Consider the following 20,343-nt stretch of genomic DNA (forward strand, 5'->3'; position numbering starts at 1 on the left):
TTGATTTGAAATGTATTTTGGTATGCAGTAGGGATGGTACCTAATTTTTTCTCTATGTGGTTATCCATTTGTTCCAACACTACTTATTGGATATTCTGACTTTTCCCTACTGGTTTGAAATACTTCCTTGATCACATAGGGAATAAATTGCTCTAGATATTTGAGGGCGTTTCTAGATTTTACTGTTTTGGCAATTGTATTTTAAATGAAGACTCCCTAATAAAAGAAACTTTGAAATCTTTTTGTAGGTTCCTTGTTTCTATACTGATGCAGAAAGACGATCAGTGATGGATGCTACACAAATTGCTGGCCTTAATTGCCTGCGATTAATGAATGAAACAACTGCAGGTAATGGACTGTTAGCATCTGTGACTTGGTGAATGTTGAAGTTTCTGCCATCTTAAAAACCCTGGGGTTTCTTGTTTTCTTTTTTGTTTGCAGCACTTACACTTATGTGCCATAGTATTTTTGGATACTGTGTCACACATAAAGAATTTATCTGACCAGTGCTTTTTTTTTTTTTTATCCACATAGCACTTACTTTAGTACTTAATCACATCCTCCTTTGGAAAGTAACACAGTTACTGCGTGTTCACAGTGAGTTCACAGTGTGTCAGTTTATAGATCGGCCTTTTCTCTAGCCTTGTATAAACATTTGAAAAATTTTTAAAAGATTTTATTTATTTATGTGTGAGAGAGAATGAGCATGAGAAGTGGGAGGGTCAGAGGGAGAAGCAGACTCCGGGAGCCTCATATGGGACTCGATCCCGGGACTCCAGGATCATGACCTGAGCCAAAAGCAGTCATTTAACCAAAGGAGCCACCCAGGCGGTCCTCTCTAGCCCTTTATTTTTTATTTTTTTAAGATTTTATTTATTTATTTGACAGAGAGAGAGATTATAAGTAGGCAGAGACTCAGGCAGAGAGAGAGAGAGGGGAGGAAGCAGGCACCCTGCTGAACAGAGTCTGATGCGGAACTCATCCCAGGACCCTGAGATCATGACCCAAGCTGAAGGCAGCGGCTTAACCCACTGAGCCACCCAGGCACCCTCCAGCCCTTTAATGGACTGAAACTTGTAAAGCAACATCTCAGGGAGAGATACATGGGAATGTTGAGATGGTGCAAGTGTATTAAGAAAGAAATCCTGGCAAGTATGTTTGGAAAAGTAGGGGAAGTAGTTGGGAAAAATTGCCAAAGTCTTTGGAATGAGAAATTAGAAACTGGAATGAGAAATTGGAAAGGTTACGGAGGTCTCAGTGAATGTCAACATTTAATTCTTTGAAGTAACTGCTCCTCATGAATACATTATGCAAAGCATATGAAGAATTTGATTCTTTGTAAAACAGCACAGTGATGCAGTCCTATTCGTTGTGTAAGTTTTTTTTTAACTTAAAGTGAATTTTTAATGTACTATTTAAATGATAATGTTACATTGAATTTAATTTGTTTCTTCCGTAGTTGCTCTTGCCTATGGAATCTATAAGCAAGATCTTCCTGCCCTAGAAGAGAAACCAAGAAATGTAGTTTTTGTAGACATGGGGCATTCTTCTTACCAAGTTTCTGTATGTGCGTTTAATAAAGGAAAACTTAAAGTAAGTATTTCCGGAAAACCTTACTATTTATTTATTTATTTATTTATTTTAAAAAAGATTTTATTTATTTATTTGACAGACAGAGATCACAAGTAGGCAGAGAGGCAGGCAGAGAGAGAGGGGGGAGGAGGCAGGCTCCCTGCCAAGCAGAGAGCCTGATATGGGGCTCGATCCCAGGACCCTGGGATCATGACCTGAGCCGAAGGCAGAGGCTTTACCCCACTGAGCCACCCAGGCGCCCCTCTGGAAAACTTTATTACAAGTGTATGGTAATGAGGAATTTATGGGAGATAGTTGAAAAAATAACTTAAAAAATTATGTTTCATTAATGGAAACTAGGCATGAGCCATCTAAACTAGAACCAGGTATGTAGAAGTAGGCTAGAAGCTGTAATTTTCAAGAGTTGGCATGGTGTGAAGCAAAGAACATAGACCTTGAAGAAAAAATCTTGAGATTTCTGATTCTTATTTTTCTAATCTATGATTTTTAGAAAATAATGTTTACCCTACAGGCTTATTAGGATTCTTTAACAGGTAGTCTCTGTGTATTTTTTTAAATACTGAGTATTAAAGACAAAAGTATTGTTTTCTTGATCTTAAGGTTTTGAGTGTTCTGGGAAAAGAGTGTGGGAACTACAACTTGAATGCCCAAAAAGAAACCATCTGAGAGTGACATTCTAGATTTTTGGAAGTCTTAGAGCTCTAGAGAAAACACTTTGACACAGAGAAGTCTAGCAGTGTTTAAGGCAAGGAGGGCTGAAGAGTTAACATGGTCACATTTGAATTTGCTGGTATATGCCAACTCCATAATCGGATATAAAATTAGTTCTTTTGCTGATTTTATCTAGAATTTGCTTAAGAACCATTGAGTTTTTGAGTGTTTGCTTCAGTTACTAGGGGTGGGGATCCAGGTTTCTTTGTGCAAAGGCCTCAGTTGTCTCTCCTTCAAATTTGGGGATTGGTAAGGAGGGTCTATCTGTCTCACAATAAGTATTCGTTAGGTTTGGAGGCCATTTTGAGACCCTATTTATTACAGTCCTTTTATTTTGAAAACTAGACTTGGTTTCACTTTATATCTGATATATTTTGTTTCTAGGATTTTTTTTCTTTTTTCAATAAAAAGAAAGTGAATCTTTGAGATGGTTGGAACTAACAGGTTCATGATTTTTACAGGTGTAAATACTTAAACATTTATCACTAATCACTTTATTTCTAAAGTCCATTGTATGCTTTCACTTTTTTTTTTTTTTGGGGGGGGGGGGGGGAGATCATGCACAAGCAGGGGGAACCAGAGCCAGAGAGGGAGAAGCTCAACAGGGAGCCTCATGTGGAGCTCGATCCCAGAATCCTGGGATCGCAACTGGAGCCAAGGGCAGGCACTTAACTGAGCTATCCAGTATCCCTCACCTTTTTAAACAGAAGCTACTGGTCATAATTAGCTTTGGCTTTGGGTCAGAATGATGTGTATTTGTGATTATTTGCCTTCCCCCACCCCCAACAAAATTGTCCTTAATTATCTCCTGTCATTTGTCAGTTTTGCAATTATAATTAAAATTTAATTATAAAAATACTCATTATGAAAACACCCCAAACTTGAAGGACATTTTTGTGGTAAAGCATTCACAATATTAGTACTATGAAGAGGATGCTGTATTTCATTTTAGTTTTTTGAAACAAATTAGGCTGTAATCAGTTCTGTGTCCTGGTTTTTTCTTCACTTAGTATATTAAAATTTCCCCATGATATTTAACATCTTTGAAGAGATTTTTTATTTAATTTTTTCATAAGAATGTAATCATTTTATTTAGCCTACTTTCTATTGAATTGGATTAGATCTAGTTTGTGTCTGATCTCAGGATTTTTGGGTAATGGTTAATCAGAGCTAATGAGACTTTTACAGGTTGCTGTGAATTAAGCTTCTAGCATGTTTCCTGGTAGTAAACTGCATCGAGGTAGGGCTTTGGTATTATTCATAGGTTTGTGACAGCAATAAGACCAGAGCTGTGTAATGACATGTTAGTGCATTTGCCTTGGGTATTTAATTTTAGCTTCTAGTCAGATAGGTGTAGTAGTAAGGGCTTGGATTTTGGAATTGAGGGGATTGGGTTTTGAATTGTACTTCTGCCACTTACTAGTTTTGTGACCTGCAGATTATCTGATGTATTTGGGCCTGTAGCATCATCTGTAAATTGGGGATTATGGTGTCTCTTTTCAAAGTGTTAAAATGACAGGTGGAACATTTCCTTGTTTCAGCTTGAACGTGTCCACTCATAATTTATTAGTTAAATATATGTTATGATAAAATTTTAAATTGGTTTATTTTTGAATTAATAATCATCTGTTTCCCTAAGGTTCTGGCCACTGCATTTGACACAACACTGGGAGGCAGAAAATTTGATGAGGTGTTAGTAAATCACTTCTGTGAAGAATTTGGGAAGAAATACAAGCTGGACATAAAGTCCAAAATTCGTGCATTATTACGACTGTCTCAAGAGTGTGAGAAACTCAAGAAATTGATGAGTGCAAATGCTTCAGACCTCCCTTTAAGCATCGAATGTTTTATGAATGATGTTGATGTATCTGGGACTATGAATAGGTAACTAGACCAGTATTTTGGTGTTAAACTGAACTGTGATTTTTCTGCACTTCTATCAGCTTTTATTTAGTTAAACATTGAAATGATAATGGTTGCTATAAGGTAACTTCTGTAGGTAAAAATTAGAGACCATTCAGGATCCTGCTTTTTTAAAAAATTTATTTTTATTTCTTTTCAGTGTTCCAGAATTCATTGTTTTTTTTTTTTTTTTTTTTTTAAAGATTTTATTTATTTATTTGACAGAGAGAAATTACAAGTACACTGAGAGGCAGGCAGAGAGAGAGAGAGAAGGAAGCAGGCTCCCTGCTGAGCAGAGAGCCCGATGCGGGGCTCGATCCCAGGACCCTGAGATCATGACCCGAGCCGAAGGCAGCGGCTTAACCCACTGAGCCACCCAGGCGCCCCCAGAATTCATTGTTTATGCACCACACCCAGCGCTCCATACAATATGTGCCCTCCTTATTACCCACCACCAGGCTTACCCCCATCCCCCTCCCCTCCAAAACCCTCAGTTTGTTTCTCAGAGTCCACAGTCTCTCATGGTTTGTCTCCCCCTCTGATTTCCTCCAACTCACTTCTCCTCTCTACCCCCGCCATGTCCTCTGTGTTACTCCTTAAGTTTCACAAATAAGCGAAACCGTATGATAATTGACTCTCCCTGCTTGACTTATTTCACTTAGCATAATCTCTTCCAGTCCCATCCATGTTGATACAAAAGTTGGGTATTCAGGATCCTGCTTTTTACGTAAAGTTGGGTTTGATTATTCTAATAATATGGACTAATCTTTTCTGATTATTCCAGTAAGTTGACAGGTACATGGATTATGTGTGAGTTAGTGGTTTTAAAAAAATCAAGGCGAGGTACTTTAATGCTGAATAGTATTGGATTTGATTCAGTTGTTGATTCAGAAATTGGTGTTTTTGGGTAGTTCAGGGTCACTTGTGGGCAATAGCTCTTTTTGTACAGTGCTGCAAGAATTCTGGGTAATTGACATTTCATCCTATCCTGTCCTCAAACACCCAGAATGTTACTCTTGACTCTTGGGTTGTTTGCATGATGAGAGTGGTAAGTTCTTTAGGATGTGAACTCTACTGGTAGAAATTTTAGGCACAATTGATGGCTTGCTTGGGAGTATGGCCTCAATTACCCTCAAAAAATTGAGATGAAATTGGAATTTTTTTTTTAAAAGACCAGCAGTCTTTTCTTTTTTTTAACTAATGAAACTGGATTATTTCTGACATTGTAGCCTTTTTTTCTAATTAATTTTTTTGAGGCAAAATTTACATTTTTTATTTTTATGATTGTTATTTTTGAGGATGTTTTGTTTTTACTAAGAGCATGAGCAAGGGAGAGGGAGAAGCAGAGACCTGAGCCTCCACATACCATTTTAAAGTGAAAAACTGGGACGCCTGGGTGGCTGAGTTGGTTAAGCGTCTGTCTTCAGCTCAGGTTGTGATCCCAGGGTCCTTGGATCTAGTCCTGCATCATCCTGCATTGGGCTCCCTGCTCAGCGGGGACCTACTTCTCCCTCTGCCTACTGCTCCCCCTGCTTGTGTGCCCTTTCTCTCGCTCTGTCTCTGACAAATAAATAAATTCTTTTAAAAAAAAAACATGAAAAAGTCTGGCATTAAATAAAAACAAACCCCAAATTGGCATTTTTAATACATTTATGTTGTTGTGCAGTGACCACCTCTATCTAGTGACAAAACGTTTTCATCACTCCAAAGTAAAACCTCATAACCATTAAGCAGTTCCCTTGCCTCTTGTACTGGGCAACCACTATTTTTTTTTCTTAATCTCTATGGATTTACCTATTCCAGATATTTCATATAAATGGTATTATAACTGTTCTGCTTTGTTTGTTTCTGACCTCTTTCACTTAAACATTATGTTTCCTAGCTTCATTCACATTGTAGCATGTCTTGGTACTTTTTTGCTTTTTATGACAAAAAAGAATCTGTATGGAAAACTCACTTTTTTAAAAAAAATTTCTTGCATCAACTGATGGACCTTTGGGTTGTTTTCTACCTTTTGGCCTTGAGTATTGCTTCTGTGACTAGTCATGAATAAGTATTTGTTTGACTCTTTTTTTTTTTTTTTTTTTTTTAAAGTTTTTTTTTTTTTATTTGACAGAGAGAAATCACAAGTAGATGGAGAGGCAGGCAGAGAGAGAGAGAGAGAGGGAAGCAGGCTCCCTGCCGAGCAGAGAGCCCGATGCGGGACTCGATCCCAGGACCCTGAGATCATGACCTGAGCCGAAGGCAGCGGCTTAACCCACTGAGCCACCCAGGCGCCCTGTTTGACTCTTTTGTTTTCAGTTCTCTTTGGAATAAATGTAGGAGTGGAATTGCTTAGTCATAACACTAATTCTGTGTTTAGTTTTTTAAGGAATTGCCAATTTATTTTCCTCAGCATTTGGACCATTTTACATTCTGATCAACAGTGTATAAGGCTTTCAGTCTCAGCACATCTTTCCTGAGGCTTGTTATTTACTACTGCTTTATATTAATGTATTTTCATCATTTTGATTGTTGGAATGAGCAATAGATTTAAAAAAAAAATGGAACATGTTAACTGTGTAAAGTTCTCACACGTTGATGACCATTTCCACATAAATACCTGGTTGGATAGAAATGACCTTAGCTTGTATTTTTCCCTTGATTATCTTGTTTATTTCTTTGAAGGTTTTTTTTTTTTTTAAGATTTTATTTATTTGTCAGAGAGCGAGCACAAGCAGGCAGAGTGGCAGGCAGTGGCAGAGAGAGAAGCAGGCTCCCTGCTGAGCAAGGAGCCTGATGTGAGACTCGATTCTAGGACCCTGGGACTATGCCCGAGCCAAAGGCAGCAGCTTAACTGACTAAGCCACCCAGGAGTCCCTAAAGTGGTTTTTTTTTTTTTTTTAAATATTTATTTATTTGACACACACACAGAGGGATCATAAGTAGGCAGAGAGGCAGGCAGAGAGAGAAGGGGAAGCAGACTCCCTGCCGAGCAGAGAGCCTGATGGGGGGCTCGGTCCCAGGACCCTGAGATCATGACCAAGCCGAAGGCAGAGGCTTAGCCCACTGAGCCACCCAGGCACCCCGCTAAAGTTTTTTTTAAAGTAAACTCTGTACCCACTGTGATGCTCAAACTTAAAACCCTGAGATCAAGAGTCCCATTATCTTAAATGGAGTAATAATATTCTTTTGGCATATAGCATTCCTGTTTAATTGTGACAGTGTACTTTTCAGTTATTTGTTATTTGTTCTTTTTGCTAGCTGCCTCCATTTTTTCTCTTTTTTCTTCTCTGGAATGTCTAATTTACCAGGGTAAATTGGGTTTTGTTGCTGGTTGTTATTGATCTTTTTCCCCCAGGAATGCAGTGTGTGTTTTCAGTATGTAGTTTCACAGCTATTTAAAAACCAAGGAAGTTTTCTTGAATTACATTGTTCAGTATTTGTTCTGTTCTTGTACTTTGATTTTATTCTTTCAACGCTCTTACGTAAGTATGTTGGATCTCTTTTGCTTGTGGTCTGTATTTGCCATTCTCTTTCCATTCATCCGTTTATGCCACTATTTGGGCAATTTGTCCTTGTGTTATTTCTAGGTTATTTTTCATGTCTGACATTTGTTCTTTTATTTCTAATTCTTAGTTTTTCTAATTCTTTTAGCTCTTTCATTTTCTTTTTTTTTTTTTAATTTTTTTTTTTTTAAATATTTTATTTATTTATTTGACAGACAGAGATCACAAGTAGGCACAGAGGCAGGCAGAGAGAGAGAGAGAGGAGGAAGCAGGGTCCCTGCCGAGCAGAGAGCCTGATGCGGGGCTCGATCCCAGGACCCTGGGATCATGACCTAAGCTGAAGGCAGACACTTAACTGGCTGAGCCACCCAGGCGCCCCAGCTCTTTCGATTTCTTTATCATTTTTTTGTTGACATGTAATTCATATACCATAAAACATGTAAAACTTCAAAATTCAGTGCTTTCAGTATACTCACAAGGTTGTACAACAAGGACCATGATCTAATTTTGATACGTTTTCATCAGGCCAAAGAGAAACCTTGTATACCCATTAGCAGTCATCTCTATTCCTCCCACACTAACCATAAGCAATTCCTAATCTTCCTGTCTCAGTGGATTTGCATAGTTAGTCTCATTTTTGTTTGTTTTTTATTTTATTTTATTTATTTAAGATTTTATTTTGAGAGAGAGAGAGAGAGGACAGGTTAGGGGAGGGACAAAGTAAGAGGGAGAAGCAGATTCCCTGTTGAGAAGGAAGCCCAATATGGGGCTCCATCCCAGGACCCTAGGGGTCATGACTAGAGTCCTTAGGCAGATGCTTAACCAACTGAGCCACCCAGGCACCCGTGGTGGTTTTGTTTGGTTTGGTTTTTTAAAGTAAACTACCACCCCCCCAAGTGGAGCTCAACCTTATGACCTCAAGAACAAGAGTAATATGCTCTACTGACTTGAGTCAGCTAGTCCCCTGTCTAGTCTCATTTTTATGTAAAATCTATAATATTGCTGAACCTTTTTTTTTAAAAAGTTTTACTTAGGGGCGCCTGGGTAGCTCAGTGGGTTAAGCCACTGCCTTCGGCTCAGGTCATGATCTCGGGGTCCTGGGATCGAGTCCAGCATCGGGCTCTCTGCTCAGCAGGAAGCCTGTTTCCTCCTCTCTCTCTCTCTGCCTGCCTCTCTGCCTACTTGTGATCTCTCTCTGTCAAATAAATAAATAAAATCTATAAAAAAAAAAAGTTTTACTTATGAGAGGGAGGAGTGTGTCAGAGAGAGTGTCATTGTGGAGAGAGGCAGAGGGAGGAAGAGAAAATCTTCAGGCAGACTACTTATAGAGTGGAGCTAATGCGGATCTCAATCTCATGACCCTGTGATCATGACCTGCACTAAAACTAAGAGTTTTTTTTTTTTTTAAAGATTTTATTTATTTATTTGACAGAAATCACAAGTAGATGGAGAGGTAGGAGAGAGAGAGAGAGGGAAGCAGGCTCTCTGCCGAGCAGAGAGCCCGATGCGGGACCCGATCCCAGGACCCTGAGATCATGACCTGAGCTGAAGGCAGCGGCTTAAACCACTGAGCCACCCATGCGCCCTAAAACTAAGAGTTTGATGGTCAACTGACTGAGCCACCTACGCAGCCTGCCCTCCCTCCCTCATGTTTTTTATTATTCCTGAAATTTTAGACTGGAAGTATGATTTAAGAGTTTTTCCGAATTCACTGCTCCATAGTGCCCTCTTTTGTTTTTACGAAATGTTTTTAAAATGTCTTCTTAATCTTATGTTTTCCTTTATTCTGTCTTCTTTTGTCTCCACTGTTCTCTTTGTTTCAGATTTTATCAGTAGTTCTTCCTCACTGTGGCCTTTTTTCTTGAAAGAAACTTTTTTTTTTTTAAGATTTTATTTATTTATCAGAGAGAGATGGAGAGAGAGTGAGCACAACAGACAGAATGGCAGGCAGAGGCTGAGGGAGAAGCAGGCTCCCTGCTCAGCAAGGAGCCCGATGTGGGACTCGATCCCAGGACGCTGGGATCATGACCTGAGCTGAAGGCAGCTGCTTAACCAACTGAGCCACCCAGGCGTCCCAGAAGCTTTTTTTTTTTTTTTTAAAGATTTTATTTATTTGACACAGATGGGGAGAGAGGGAATTACAGGCAGGGGGAGTGGGAGAGGGAGAAGCAGGCTTCCTGCTGAGCAGGGAGCCTGATGCCCCTGGATTGTGACCTGAGCTGAAGCCAAATGCTTAACCACTGAGCCACCTAGGTACCCCTGAAGGATTTAACTTGGTCACTGTAGAGCATTTACTGGTTCTTATTCTGCATGGTTCTTTTTTTTTTTTTTTTTTTAAAGATTTTTTTTATTTATTTGACAGAAATCACAAGCAGACGGAGAGGCAGGCAGAGAGAGAGAGAGGGAAGCAGGCTCCCTGCTGAGCAGAGAGCCCAATGGGGGACTCGATCCCAGGACCCTGAGATCATGACCTGAGCCGAAGGCAGTGGCTTAATCCACTGAGCCACCCAGGCACCCCGGCATGGTTCTTAATGTACCACATTGAGGACCTTTTTTATATTCTCTTACTCTCTTGTTCTAGAGTATGCCAACCCCTCCTTGACTTTACCTGCTGTTTTCATACTGGCCTTCTGACTTTTGGTTTATTTTTTCAGGTCTATTATATTTTCAGGTCCATTATATGTCCTGTTGTTTTCCTCTTGCTTACTTTTGCCACAGATACAGATACTTTGAAGGAGTTGTATAATTATTGATGGTTTTTCTTTACCCATTTGTATTTTGGGGTTTGTGGCGAGTATTGTATTAACCTGTTTTTGTTGTGTTGATGGGGTTTTGGTTTTGCTATTCTAGTTGCTGTGTATTTATTTGACAGGACATGAAGAGATTAAAAAACTGTACTGTTTGTATCCAGAATACACAGAGGTGATTACAAATGAATAATAAAATGACAGTCCAATTAAAAAATGGGCAAAGAACCTGAATAAATATTTCTCCAAAGTACATACAGAAATGGGCAGTTAAGGGTATGGGAAAGATGGTGAACATCATTAGCCCATTGGGGAAATGCAAATCAAAACCATAGTGGGACAACAGTTCACACCCACCAGGATTGCTGTTATCAAAAGCCTTGAAGAGGCTCTGGAGAAGTACTTAAAACACTGCTGGTGGAGGGCAAAATGGTGCAGCCATTTTGAAAACAGTTTAGCAGTTGCTTAAAATAGGTTAGAGGTAGAGTTACCATATAATTCTACAGTACCATTCTTTGGTATACATTCAGAGTAATAAAACACATGCACACAAAAATTTCATGCATGAATGGTCATAGCAGCACTACTCCTAATAGCCAGAAAATGGAAGCCATACAATGGAATATTGTTTGGCAATTTAAAAAATGTGATACAGATGTATGCCATAACATGGATGAACCTTTACAACTTTATGTCAGGTGAAAGAAGCCAGTTGGAAGGGACTATATTTTTTATCATTCTGCTACATGGACTGTCCAGCATGAGTGGGTGCCTAGGGCTGAGGGGTAGGTGAGGGGGTCTGGAAAATAATGGTTAATGGTGACAGAAGTGTTATGAAATTGTGATGATGATTGCACAGCTCTGAATATACTAAAAGTCATATAATTATACATTTTAAATAGTTGAATTTTATAGTTGTGGGAATTAGTTTTCCAAACAAATTTTAAAAATGAAAAAGGCTCTACTACTGCTGTTGCCATCTGTTAAGACTCCTCTCTACAGGATTCTTTGCATTTTTTTATGGTGGAGATTTTTTTTTTTTTTTTTTTTTTTTTTTCAAAAATTTTTCTGTTTTTCTTTTTTTTTTTTTTTTTTAAAGATTTTATTTATTTATTTGTAAGAGAGAGAGAGAGTGAGAGCAAGCACAGGCAGACAGAGTGGAAGGCAGAGTCAGAGGGAGAAGCAGGCTCCCTGCAGAGCAAGGAACCCGATGTGGGACTCGATCCCAGGACGCTGGGATCATGACCTGAGCCGAAGGCAGCTGCTTAACCAACTGAGCCACCCAGGCGTCCCTATGGTGGAGATTTTTAAACATGCAACAAAACAAAGACTTTTATACTGAACATCCCTGTCCTGCTTTTTGGGTTCTTCTACTTAAAATATTAACTGTACCTATTTATCTATCTATCCATCCTTCTATCTATCCACCAATTTTACTTTTTGATGCACCTCAAACTAAATTGCAGATATCTATTTACGTTTCCCCATGTACTAAAGTATGTATATTAATCAGAATTCACTGTTTCATAGTTCTTGTTTTATTTTTATATAAGGACAGACTCAGGTGTGAAATGTTCTTTTGCTGAGTTTTGACAACGGACCAGTACCCTTCTCAGGAGACAGTCCATCATCTCCAGAAATGTTTCCCCAGGCCTTCATCTCCAGGGACAGCTGCCGAGGGGACTTTTCATTTTAAGGGGTCGGAGATAAAAATTGCCTGTTCGAGGACTTCTTAGAAATGCAAACATCCAGTGTGTAGTCTTGTGTAAGGCTTGGTTTGCTCAGCATAAAATTTGAGATTCATTGAGTAGTTTTATCTATGATTTGTTCCTTCTTGTGTATTGCTGACTAGTGTGCCTTGAGGGTTGGTTTTCTCCTCTTGATGGCACCTGCTTTTTCCAGTTTTTTTTGTTATTAGGAAAAAAAAAACTCATTGTAAACTCTAATCAACATGTAAGAGTTTTAGCTGTTTACATCTTCACCAGTATTGCTGTAGGTGGTCTTAAATTTTTACCATTCTTTTTTTTTTTTTTTAAAAAGATTTTATTTACGTACTTGGCAGACTGTCAGACGGAGATCATAGATAGGCAGAGAGGCAGAGAAGGGCGGGAAGCAGGCTTCCTCCTGAGCAGAAAGCCTGATGCTGGCTGGATCCCAGGACCCTATGATCATGACCTGAGCTGAAGGCAGAGGCTTAACCCACTGAGCCACCTAAGCGCCTGAAATTTTTGCCATTCATGTGTGTAAATTTATTTTGTACCTCAGAGATAGAATTAATAAAAATCACACTTCTTTTTTTTTTTTTTTTAAAGATTTTATTTATTTATTTGACAGAGATCACAAGTAGGCAGAGAGGCAGGCAGAGAGAGGAAGGGGGAAGCAGGCTCCCTGCTGAGCAGAGAGCCCGATGCAGGGCTCGATCCCAGGATCCTGGGATCATGACCTGAGCCGAAGGCAGAGGCTTTGACCCACTGAGCCACCCAGGGACCCCTAAAAATCACACTTCTAAAGTGTCTGATCAGTGGTTTTTAATATAGTCACAAAATTGGGCAACCATCCCCAAAACCCAATTATAGAATATTTTCATCATCTTAAAAAAAAACCCTGAATGAATTATTGAGGTATAAAAAGACTTGGAGGAACCCTGAGTGCATAATTAATTGAAGCAGAAGAAGCCAGTTTGAAAAGATTATATACTATTTGATTTCACCTATATGATCTTCTGGAAAAGGCAGAACTACGGAGGCTGTGAAACATCAGTGATCTGCAGGGGTTCCGGGAAAGTGAGGGATAAATAGGTTGAGCACAGAATTTTAGGGCAGTGAAACTATTCCATGTGATACTACCAAGCTGGATACTTAACTATACATGTGTCAAAACCTATAGACCACTTTTAATACTGTCATGTGTTAGTGTTGGCTCATCACTTGTTAGAAATGTGATCACAGCCATGTAAGATGTTAGTAGGGGAACTGGGGCAAGAGGACGAGTGAAGGGTATGGTATTTGAGAATTCTCTGTCCTTTCTGTTTATTTCTCTGTAAACCTAAAACTGATCTTTAAAAAAAAAAAAGTGTGTTGAAAAAAAAAAAGGAAAAAAAGAAATTGTACCCACCAGCGTCTTTCATCATCTGTTCTTCCAGCCCTAGGAACCATTAATCTACTTTCTGTCTACCTATTCTGAACATTTCATGTAAATGGAGTCATACAATATGTATTCTTTTTTGATTGGCTTCTTTCACCTTCCATAATTTTTTGAAGTTTTATCCATGTTTTAACAACTATGAGCCTCTTACTGTATTCCTTTTTATTCCTGAATGTTACTTTATGGAAATTAGTTCTTTTTCCACTTTTTTGGCTGTTGTGAATAATGCTGCTGTGTGAAGAACACTTATGTGTAAGTTTTTGTGTGGATATATGTTTCCATTTCTTTTGGTTATATACCTAGAATGAAATTGCTGGGTCATATGGTAACATTGTTTAACATTTCGAAGAACTGCCAAATTCTTTTCCAAAATGGCCACACCATTGTATATTCTTACCAGGAATGTATGAGGGATTCATGTTCTCTGCATTCTTGCCAATACTTGTTAAAACCTGCCTTTTTGATTATAGCCATTTATTTTCCCACATAAGAGTGGAATGTGATTTTAAACCTCTTGCCCTTTTCTTCATAGGGGCAAATTTCTGGAGATGTGCGATGATCTCTTAGCTAGAGTGGAGCCACCACTTCGTAGTGTTTTGGAACAAGCCAGTAAGTATTACTGTGACTCAATTGTTTGTATAATCATGGCTCTTTGGAAAATGTTACTTTTTTTTTTTTTTAAAGTTACACAGATTTTCATTATATAGATCGCTTACTTCATTGCTGTATTAAGCTTCTATGTGTATCTTTCCTCTGGATCACCGCCCCCCCGCCCCACCTCTTTTGATAATGGTGTCCCGGGAAATTGAATAGTTTTCCCTAGAAAGCTAATTCAGGGGCGCCTGGGTGGCTAGTGGGTTAAAACCTCTGCCTTTGGCTCAGGTCATGGTTCCGGGGTCCTGGGATCAAGCCGCACATTCGGCTCTCTGCTCCGTGGAGAGCCTGCCCCCCCGCTGCTGCCTCTTTGCCTACTTGTGATCTCTGTCTGTCAAATAAATAAATAAAATTCTTCTTCTTCTTTTTTTTTTAATTTTAATTTTTTTTATTTTTATTTTTATTTTTTTTAAAGATTTTATTTATTTATTTGACAGACAGTGATCACAGGTAGGCAGAGAGAGAGGAGGAAGCAGGCTCCCTGCTGAGCAGAGAGCCCGATGCGGGGCTCGATCCCAGGATCCTGGGATCATGACCTGAGCCGAAGGCAGAGGCTTTAACCCACTGAGCCACCCAGGCCCCCCCGCCCCTTTTTTTTTTTTTTTAAGATTTTACTTATTTGAGAGATAGTGAAGCGAGCATGAGCGAGAAGGTCAGAGAGAGAAGCAGACTCCCTGTGGAGCTGGGAGCCCAATGCGGGACTCGATCCCGGGACTCCAGGATCGTGACCTGAGCCAAAGGCAGTCCAACCAACTGAGCCACCCAGGCATCCCAAATAAATAAAATCTAAAAAAAAAAAAAAAATTAACCCATTAAAAAAAAGAAAGCTAATTCAGACTCAGATGGGTATAAACATCGCATTTATTTTATAGTGGGAAAAATCATCTTTTGCATTGCTGCTTGTGGTAGTTGTACAGGGTTTTCTGTCTGAATATTTTGCTGACTGAGAAATACAGCCACAAGAGGATGTCACCACATAGCTATTTTAAAAGGATGTTTTAGGGGCGCCTGGGTGGCTCAGTGGGTTAAGCCGCTGCCTTCGGCTCAGGTCATGATCTCAGGGTCCTGGGATCGAGTCCCGCATCGGGCTCTCTGCTCAGCAGGGAGCCTGCTTCCTCCTCTCTCTCTCTCTCTCTCTCTCTCTCTCTCTGCCTGCCTCTCTGCCTACTTGTGATCTCTCTCTGTAAAATAAATAAATAAAATCTTTAAAAAAAAAAAAAATAAAAGGATGTTTTAATTTTATCTCTAGCTAAAAGTAGACATCTGATTTAGTAATGTATCACTAATTTTCCTAAAACCTTTAGCATACTTTAACTTGGAGTCCACTGTTGTGTTGGTTGCTAAGTATATCAGTGTTGACATGTACTGTCATCTTGACAAAGGTCAGTTCTTAAATCAGAGTGATTATGTTAAACTGGCATTTTTTTTTTTCCATACTGGGATAGCCCATTTCTTTAAAGAGCCCTTCAAACATATCATCACTGTTTGTTACATAAAATGAGACCAGGAAATCAGGCGGTGTTGGGAATATTCTATGAGTGAGTGAAGAGCTTTGGTGTGTACCTTTACTTCTTTAAGGTGGAGGCTGTACCTGTGTTAATAATCTACTATGCCTGTGTTCTGGATGAAGTGCTCATGTGGCTAGGTGTGCTTTGAATACGTCTGTCTTTCTTTCTTTCTTTCTTCCTTTCTTCCTTCCTTCCTTTCTTCCTTTCTTTCTTCCTTTCTTTCTTTCCTTTCTTTCTTTCCTTTCTTTCTTTCCCTCTTCCTTCCTTCTTTCCTTCCTTCCTTTTCATGTCAGAAGTAACTCAGTATTTCAAGGCCCTCTTATTTTCCCTGTGGCTAACTTAAGTATTGATGTTTTAACAATTTTTTGCATGGGACTGTTTCAGAGATTATGGGGTCTCTGTGCTGTAGGGCATTTAGTATTCATACCTCTGTCCTCTTGAGTTCATGAGAAGTTCTAGTATTGTGCCACACTGCCCCTCTTTCTTGGTGTATCAGAACATACCTATTTTCAGATGCTGCAACTGTGTGTGTCTGTATGTCTGTGTGTATGTGTATGGTGGTGATGAGGGGGTGAAGGAATGGCTGGGTTTTGTTATAGATCTGTAAGTTACTTTGTTGTGTTAAGATGTTACATTGCGCTCTTATTTTGTTGTAAAATACTGATTTAAAAGTTGTTTTCATCTAAGTGTCAATTCTAATAATTTAAAAATAGAGTTAAAGAAAGAAGATATTTATGCAGTGGAGATAGTTGGTGGCGCGACACGAATTCCTGCAGTAAAAGAGAAGATCAGCAAATTTTTTGGTAAAGAACTTAGTACGACACTAAATGCTGATGAAGCTGTCACTCGAGGCTGTGCGTTGCAGGTGAGCTTTCTCTCATAGGGAGCCATCCATTTATAGATCATTGTGCCTAGATGGGATTGCTTTTTCTGTATCCAGCTAGTAATCTGAGGTTAGCTTATTAGCCTGATCTCTGGGTGTAAGATTTTGACATTTTAGTTTTATAATGGATATCAAAGATGGTGTTAAATGGAATTGTACTCTGTAACATGTAGTAACCTGAATTAATTTAGTAGAAACATAGGTAGGCCTGAAATATTACTAGTATTTGGCACATTATCTGTTGTCTGTATATGAAGTAGCATCATACATCAGTTAAGTAAAGGTTTGGATTAATGGAAAAATGGTAAGTAATGGCTAGATAATTAATTTGACAAATGATAGCAGTTTTTAAAACCACTTACACATCATTAAATTATTAATGTGAACACCTAAAAACCGTTGATGGTGGTTTTTTGAAGTCATTTATTTATAGGTCTCATCATAACATAATGTCTGTGCTTCTCATATGGAATTTTTAAAAATTATTATTCTAGTGTGCAATCTTATCGCCTGCTTTCAAAGTCAGAGAATTTTCTATAACTGATGTAGTACCGTATCCAATATCTCTGAGATGGAATTCTCCAGCTGAAGAAGGGTCAAGGTAATAACATTTATTATTTTTATACTTAAAGTTAACTTAGTGTTAAGTATGAGTAAAATATTGCCTTCCATTTCAACTTTTGCAGATTTGTAGCATTTCATTACAGTGCATGAAGGAAAAGTGATGCCTTAATCTTGAGAATAAATTTTGTGTCCTTACTTAGTTTTATTATAATTGATCCTGCTGAAGTAATTAGTGCCTTTTACGTACTTACTTACGTACTTCCTTTTCTTAAAACTGATTTCATATATCTATCTATGGATATATATGTAAGTCCTCTCATCCCCCTTTTGGAACCTTTTATATTCCAGAAATGACAGATGAGAGAGCATGAGCCATGTAATAATTACAGATGTAGAGTAAATTGGTGAAAGTTTTCAGGAATATCTTAAATTTGTGTGTTTTTGTCTTTTTCCTCCCATCTAGTGACTGTGAAGTCTTTTCAAAAAATCATTCTGCTCCTTTCTCTAAAGTACTCACATTTTATAGAAAGGAACCTTTTACTCTTGAGGCCTATTATAGTTCCCCACAGGATTTGCCCTATCCAGATCCTGCTATAGGTAAGTAGAATTTGAAACTTTAAAAAACGAAAATTTATGTACTTAGAATTGGGAGAGAGCAAGTATTCTGAAATTTGGTATTGAAAATCCCACAAAATAAATCTCTTGTAGGTTGTGACCAGTTCACTACTAGCAGGATGGTTACTGTTTAATTTGATCTCTATTGTGTGGGCAATATTTCTTGGTTAATGCATATAGTGGGTATACCTTGTACATAATGTGATAATACGTAGATACTGAAAAGGAGTTAAACTCAATGTTGACCCTAACACAGAATTAAATGATGGACGCAGAAAATCATTAGAAAATTGTTAAGTCGGTACCCTAGGATATGGAACCATGTTGGCTAGAGTCTTTATAGACCCTTAGAAACTCTTAAAATACGGAAATTGTACTAGCTGAGGAAAGAAACTAGAATTACATGATCATCACAGACTTCGAATACATGAGTAAAGTATTAGGAATATCCTGAATGGCACTTAGAAGCTGTGGGAAGGTTAACGTACTCTGTTTTCCTCATTTGTAAAACAGGAATAAGAATGAGAAATTATATTTTGTGAATTAAAAAGCAAGTAAAAGTTTGATGTAATAACTGACTCTCGATGTATGTCAGTTTCTTGATAAATGACAGAAACGGTATGGAATCACTAGAGTTTTTTTCAGTAGAGGAGATGTGACATTGGTTTAGGAACTAACCTGGCAGTGGCATATAAAGATTAATTGGAATAAGGGACAAGAGGTAAGAAAATGTTCATAGGGTTAGGAGATGTGTTAGTCCTCAGCTGGGACAAGTAGTACTAAGAGTTTGACTATTTATGAGAGAAGGAGGAGAAATCTGATGATTTGATTTATTTGAAGTGTCATATTACTGACCTGTCACTGAGAAATGGGTGTAACTTGGCCGTATGGGCATATATTCGTGTTTGAATTCATCCTCACAGGTTATGTTTTCTCTTGTTTCATATGTCCCTAGCTCAGTTTTTAGTTCAGAAAGTCACTCCTCAGTCTGATGGCTCGAGTTCAAAAGTGAAAGTCAAGGTTCGAGTAAACGTTCATGGCATCTTTAGTGTGTCCAGTGCATCTCTAGTGGAAGTGCTCAAGTTTGAGGAAAATGAGGAACCGATGGAAACAGATCAGAATGCAAAGGAGGAAGAGGTAATCTGGCCATTTTATACATTTTAAATTTATGATGGTATAAAGGTGACTTGTCTAGAAATTCTAAGATTGACTGGGTGGCAAGTGAGGAACCTTGTGACAGCTGCCAAGAGTGCACTCTGTCCCCTTATCCCACCACGGATGAACTAGCAGAAGCTCTTCATGCAGTCTATGTAATAGAAATGAAATATAGTGGGTTCTCTCTTCAGACCATGTAATTCTCAAGTTGAGTTGTTTTCGATTCTCAATTACTGAAGAATGCTTTGAGTCTTGGCTGATTATTTTCATAAGTTGATTTTACACTCATTTATTGGAATCATATCCTGGGTCTCATCCTTACTGTGCATCAAAATCAAGCTTTATGAAACTACAAGTGTTGGGAGTCTCCAGAGGTCATACTGAGTTCGTCTGGGTGAAGGCCCAGGTGTCATTTATAAAAGCTTCTGGAGTCATTTTTAGGAGCTGCAGACATTCAGAGCTGGTGATTCAAGTCTCCACAAACTTTTTCCTTCTTTGTCACTATTGTCAGGCTTTTTTTTTTTTTAAAAAAAGAATTATTTATTTAATTAAGGGAAAGCATGCATGTATGCATGCAAGTTGGGGGAGGAGCAGAAAGAGAATCTTCAAGTAGGCTCCCCACTGAGCGGGGAGCCCAATGTGGGGCTCATTCCCACAACCCAAGAGATGATAATTTGAGCTGAAACCAAGAGTTGGAAGCTCAATGGACTGAGCCACCCAGGCACCCCCATTCTGTTCTTTTTTAACAGAATTCTCAAGGTGTTCACCTACCCTAATGTGCACAATGGTTGTACTTGTGAGGATGAAAAGACTAATTTAAAAACTGCTTGAAAATGTTGAGACTTTTGAGAGAAATTTACTCATGAGGGAGCATGGAGAAACTCCTGCTAGCTTCAGAAATATTGTGTAAAATATTAAGATGAGTACTGCTGTGGTTTACAAAGCATTTTCACAGCTACCCCTGTGTGTATACGGTAGGGTAGGGCAAGTGTTTACTCCATTGTACAGATTTATTAACTGAGAGACAGAGAAGAGAACTTCCTGTTAATAGGTAACATGTGTTATAACTGGAATTTCAGTCTAAGCATCTTGATGGCTGGTAATTGATCAGGAATTCCATACCATGGTATTTTGCCAGTGTGTCATGAAGGTTGCTTAGTCTTTTGTTAGTATTTCCTACTTTGAGGATTTGATGTGACCTGTTTTTCAGAAGATGCAGGTGGACCAGGAGGAACCACATGCTGAAGACCAGCAGCAGCAGACACTAGCAGAAAATAAGGCAGAGTCTGAAGAAATGGAGGTATGAGTTGTGTTTTAGAGTAGGATTTGTAATCTGTTTACATAAATGAGATGCTATGTCTTAGAAGGTAGTTACACAG

General features: G+C 38.7%; 1 protein-coding gene across 1 annotated transcript in view; it reads left to right on the plus strand.

The window, feature by feature from the left end:
• The window catches only part of HSPA4 (heat shock protein family A (Hsp70) member 4), a 53,267-nt gene that overhangs the window by 20,168 nt on the left and 12,756 nt on the right, over positions 1-20,343 (plus strand). The window contains exons 5-13 of the mRNA XM_059417565.1: positions 249-348; positions 1,460-1,593; positions 3,944-4,188; positions 14,118-14,194; positions 16,461-16,612; positions 17,125-17,231; positions 17,658-17,791; positions 18,765-18,946; positions 20,175-20,264. Of these exons, the coding sequence (XP_059273548.1) occupies positions 249-348; positions 1,460-1,593; positions 3,944-4,188; positions 14,118-14,194; positions 16,461-16,612; positions 17,125-17,231; positions 17,658-17,791; positions 18,765-18,946; positions 20,175-20,264 (1,221 nt within the window). The remainder of the gene's footprint in view (positions 1-248; positions 349-1,459; positions 1,594-3,943; positions 4,189-14,117; positions 14,195-16,460; positions 16,613-17,124; positions 17,232-17,657; positions 17,792-18,764; positions 18,947-20,174; positions 20,265-20,343) is intronic.

The sequence above is a fragment of the Mustela nigripes genome, chromosome 12 (genome assembly GCF_022355385.1).
Source record: "Mustela nigripes isolate SB6536 chromosome 12, MUSNIG.SB6536, whole genome shotgun sequence".
NCBI classification, from domain to species: Eukaryota; Metazoa; Chordata; class Mammalia; order Carnivora; family Mustelidae; genus Mustela; species Mustela nigripes.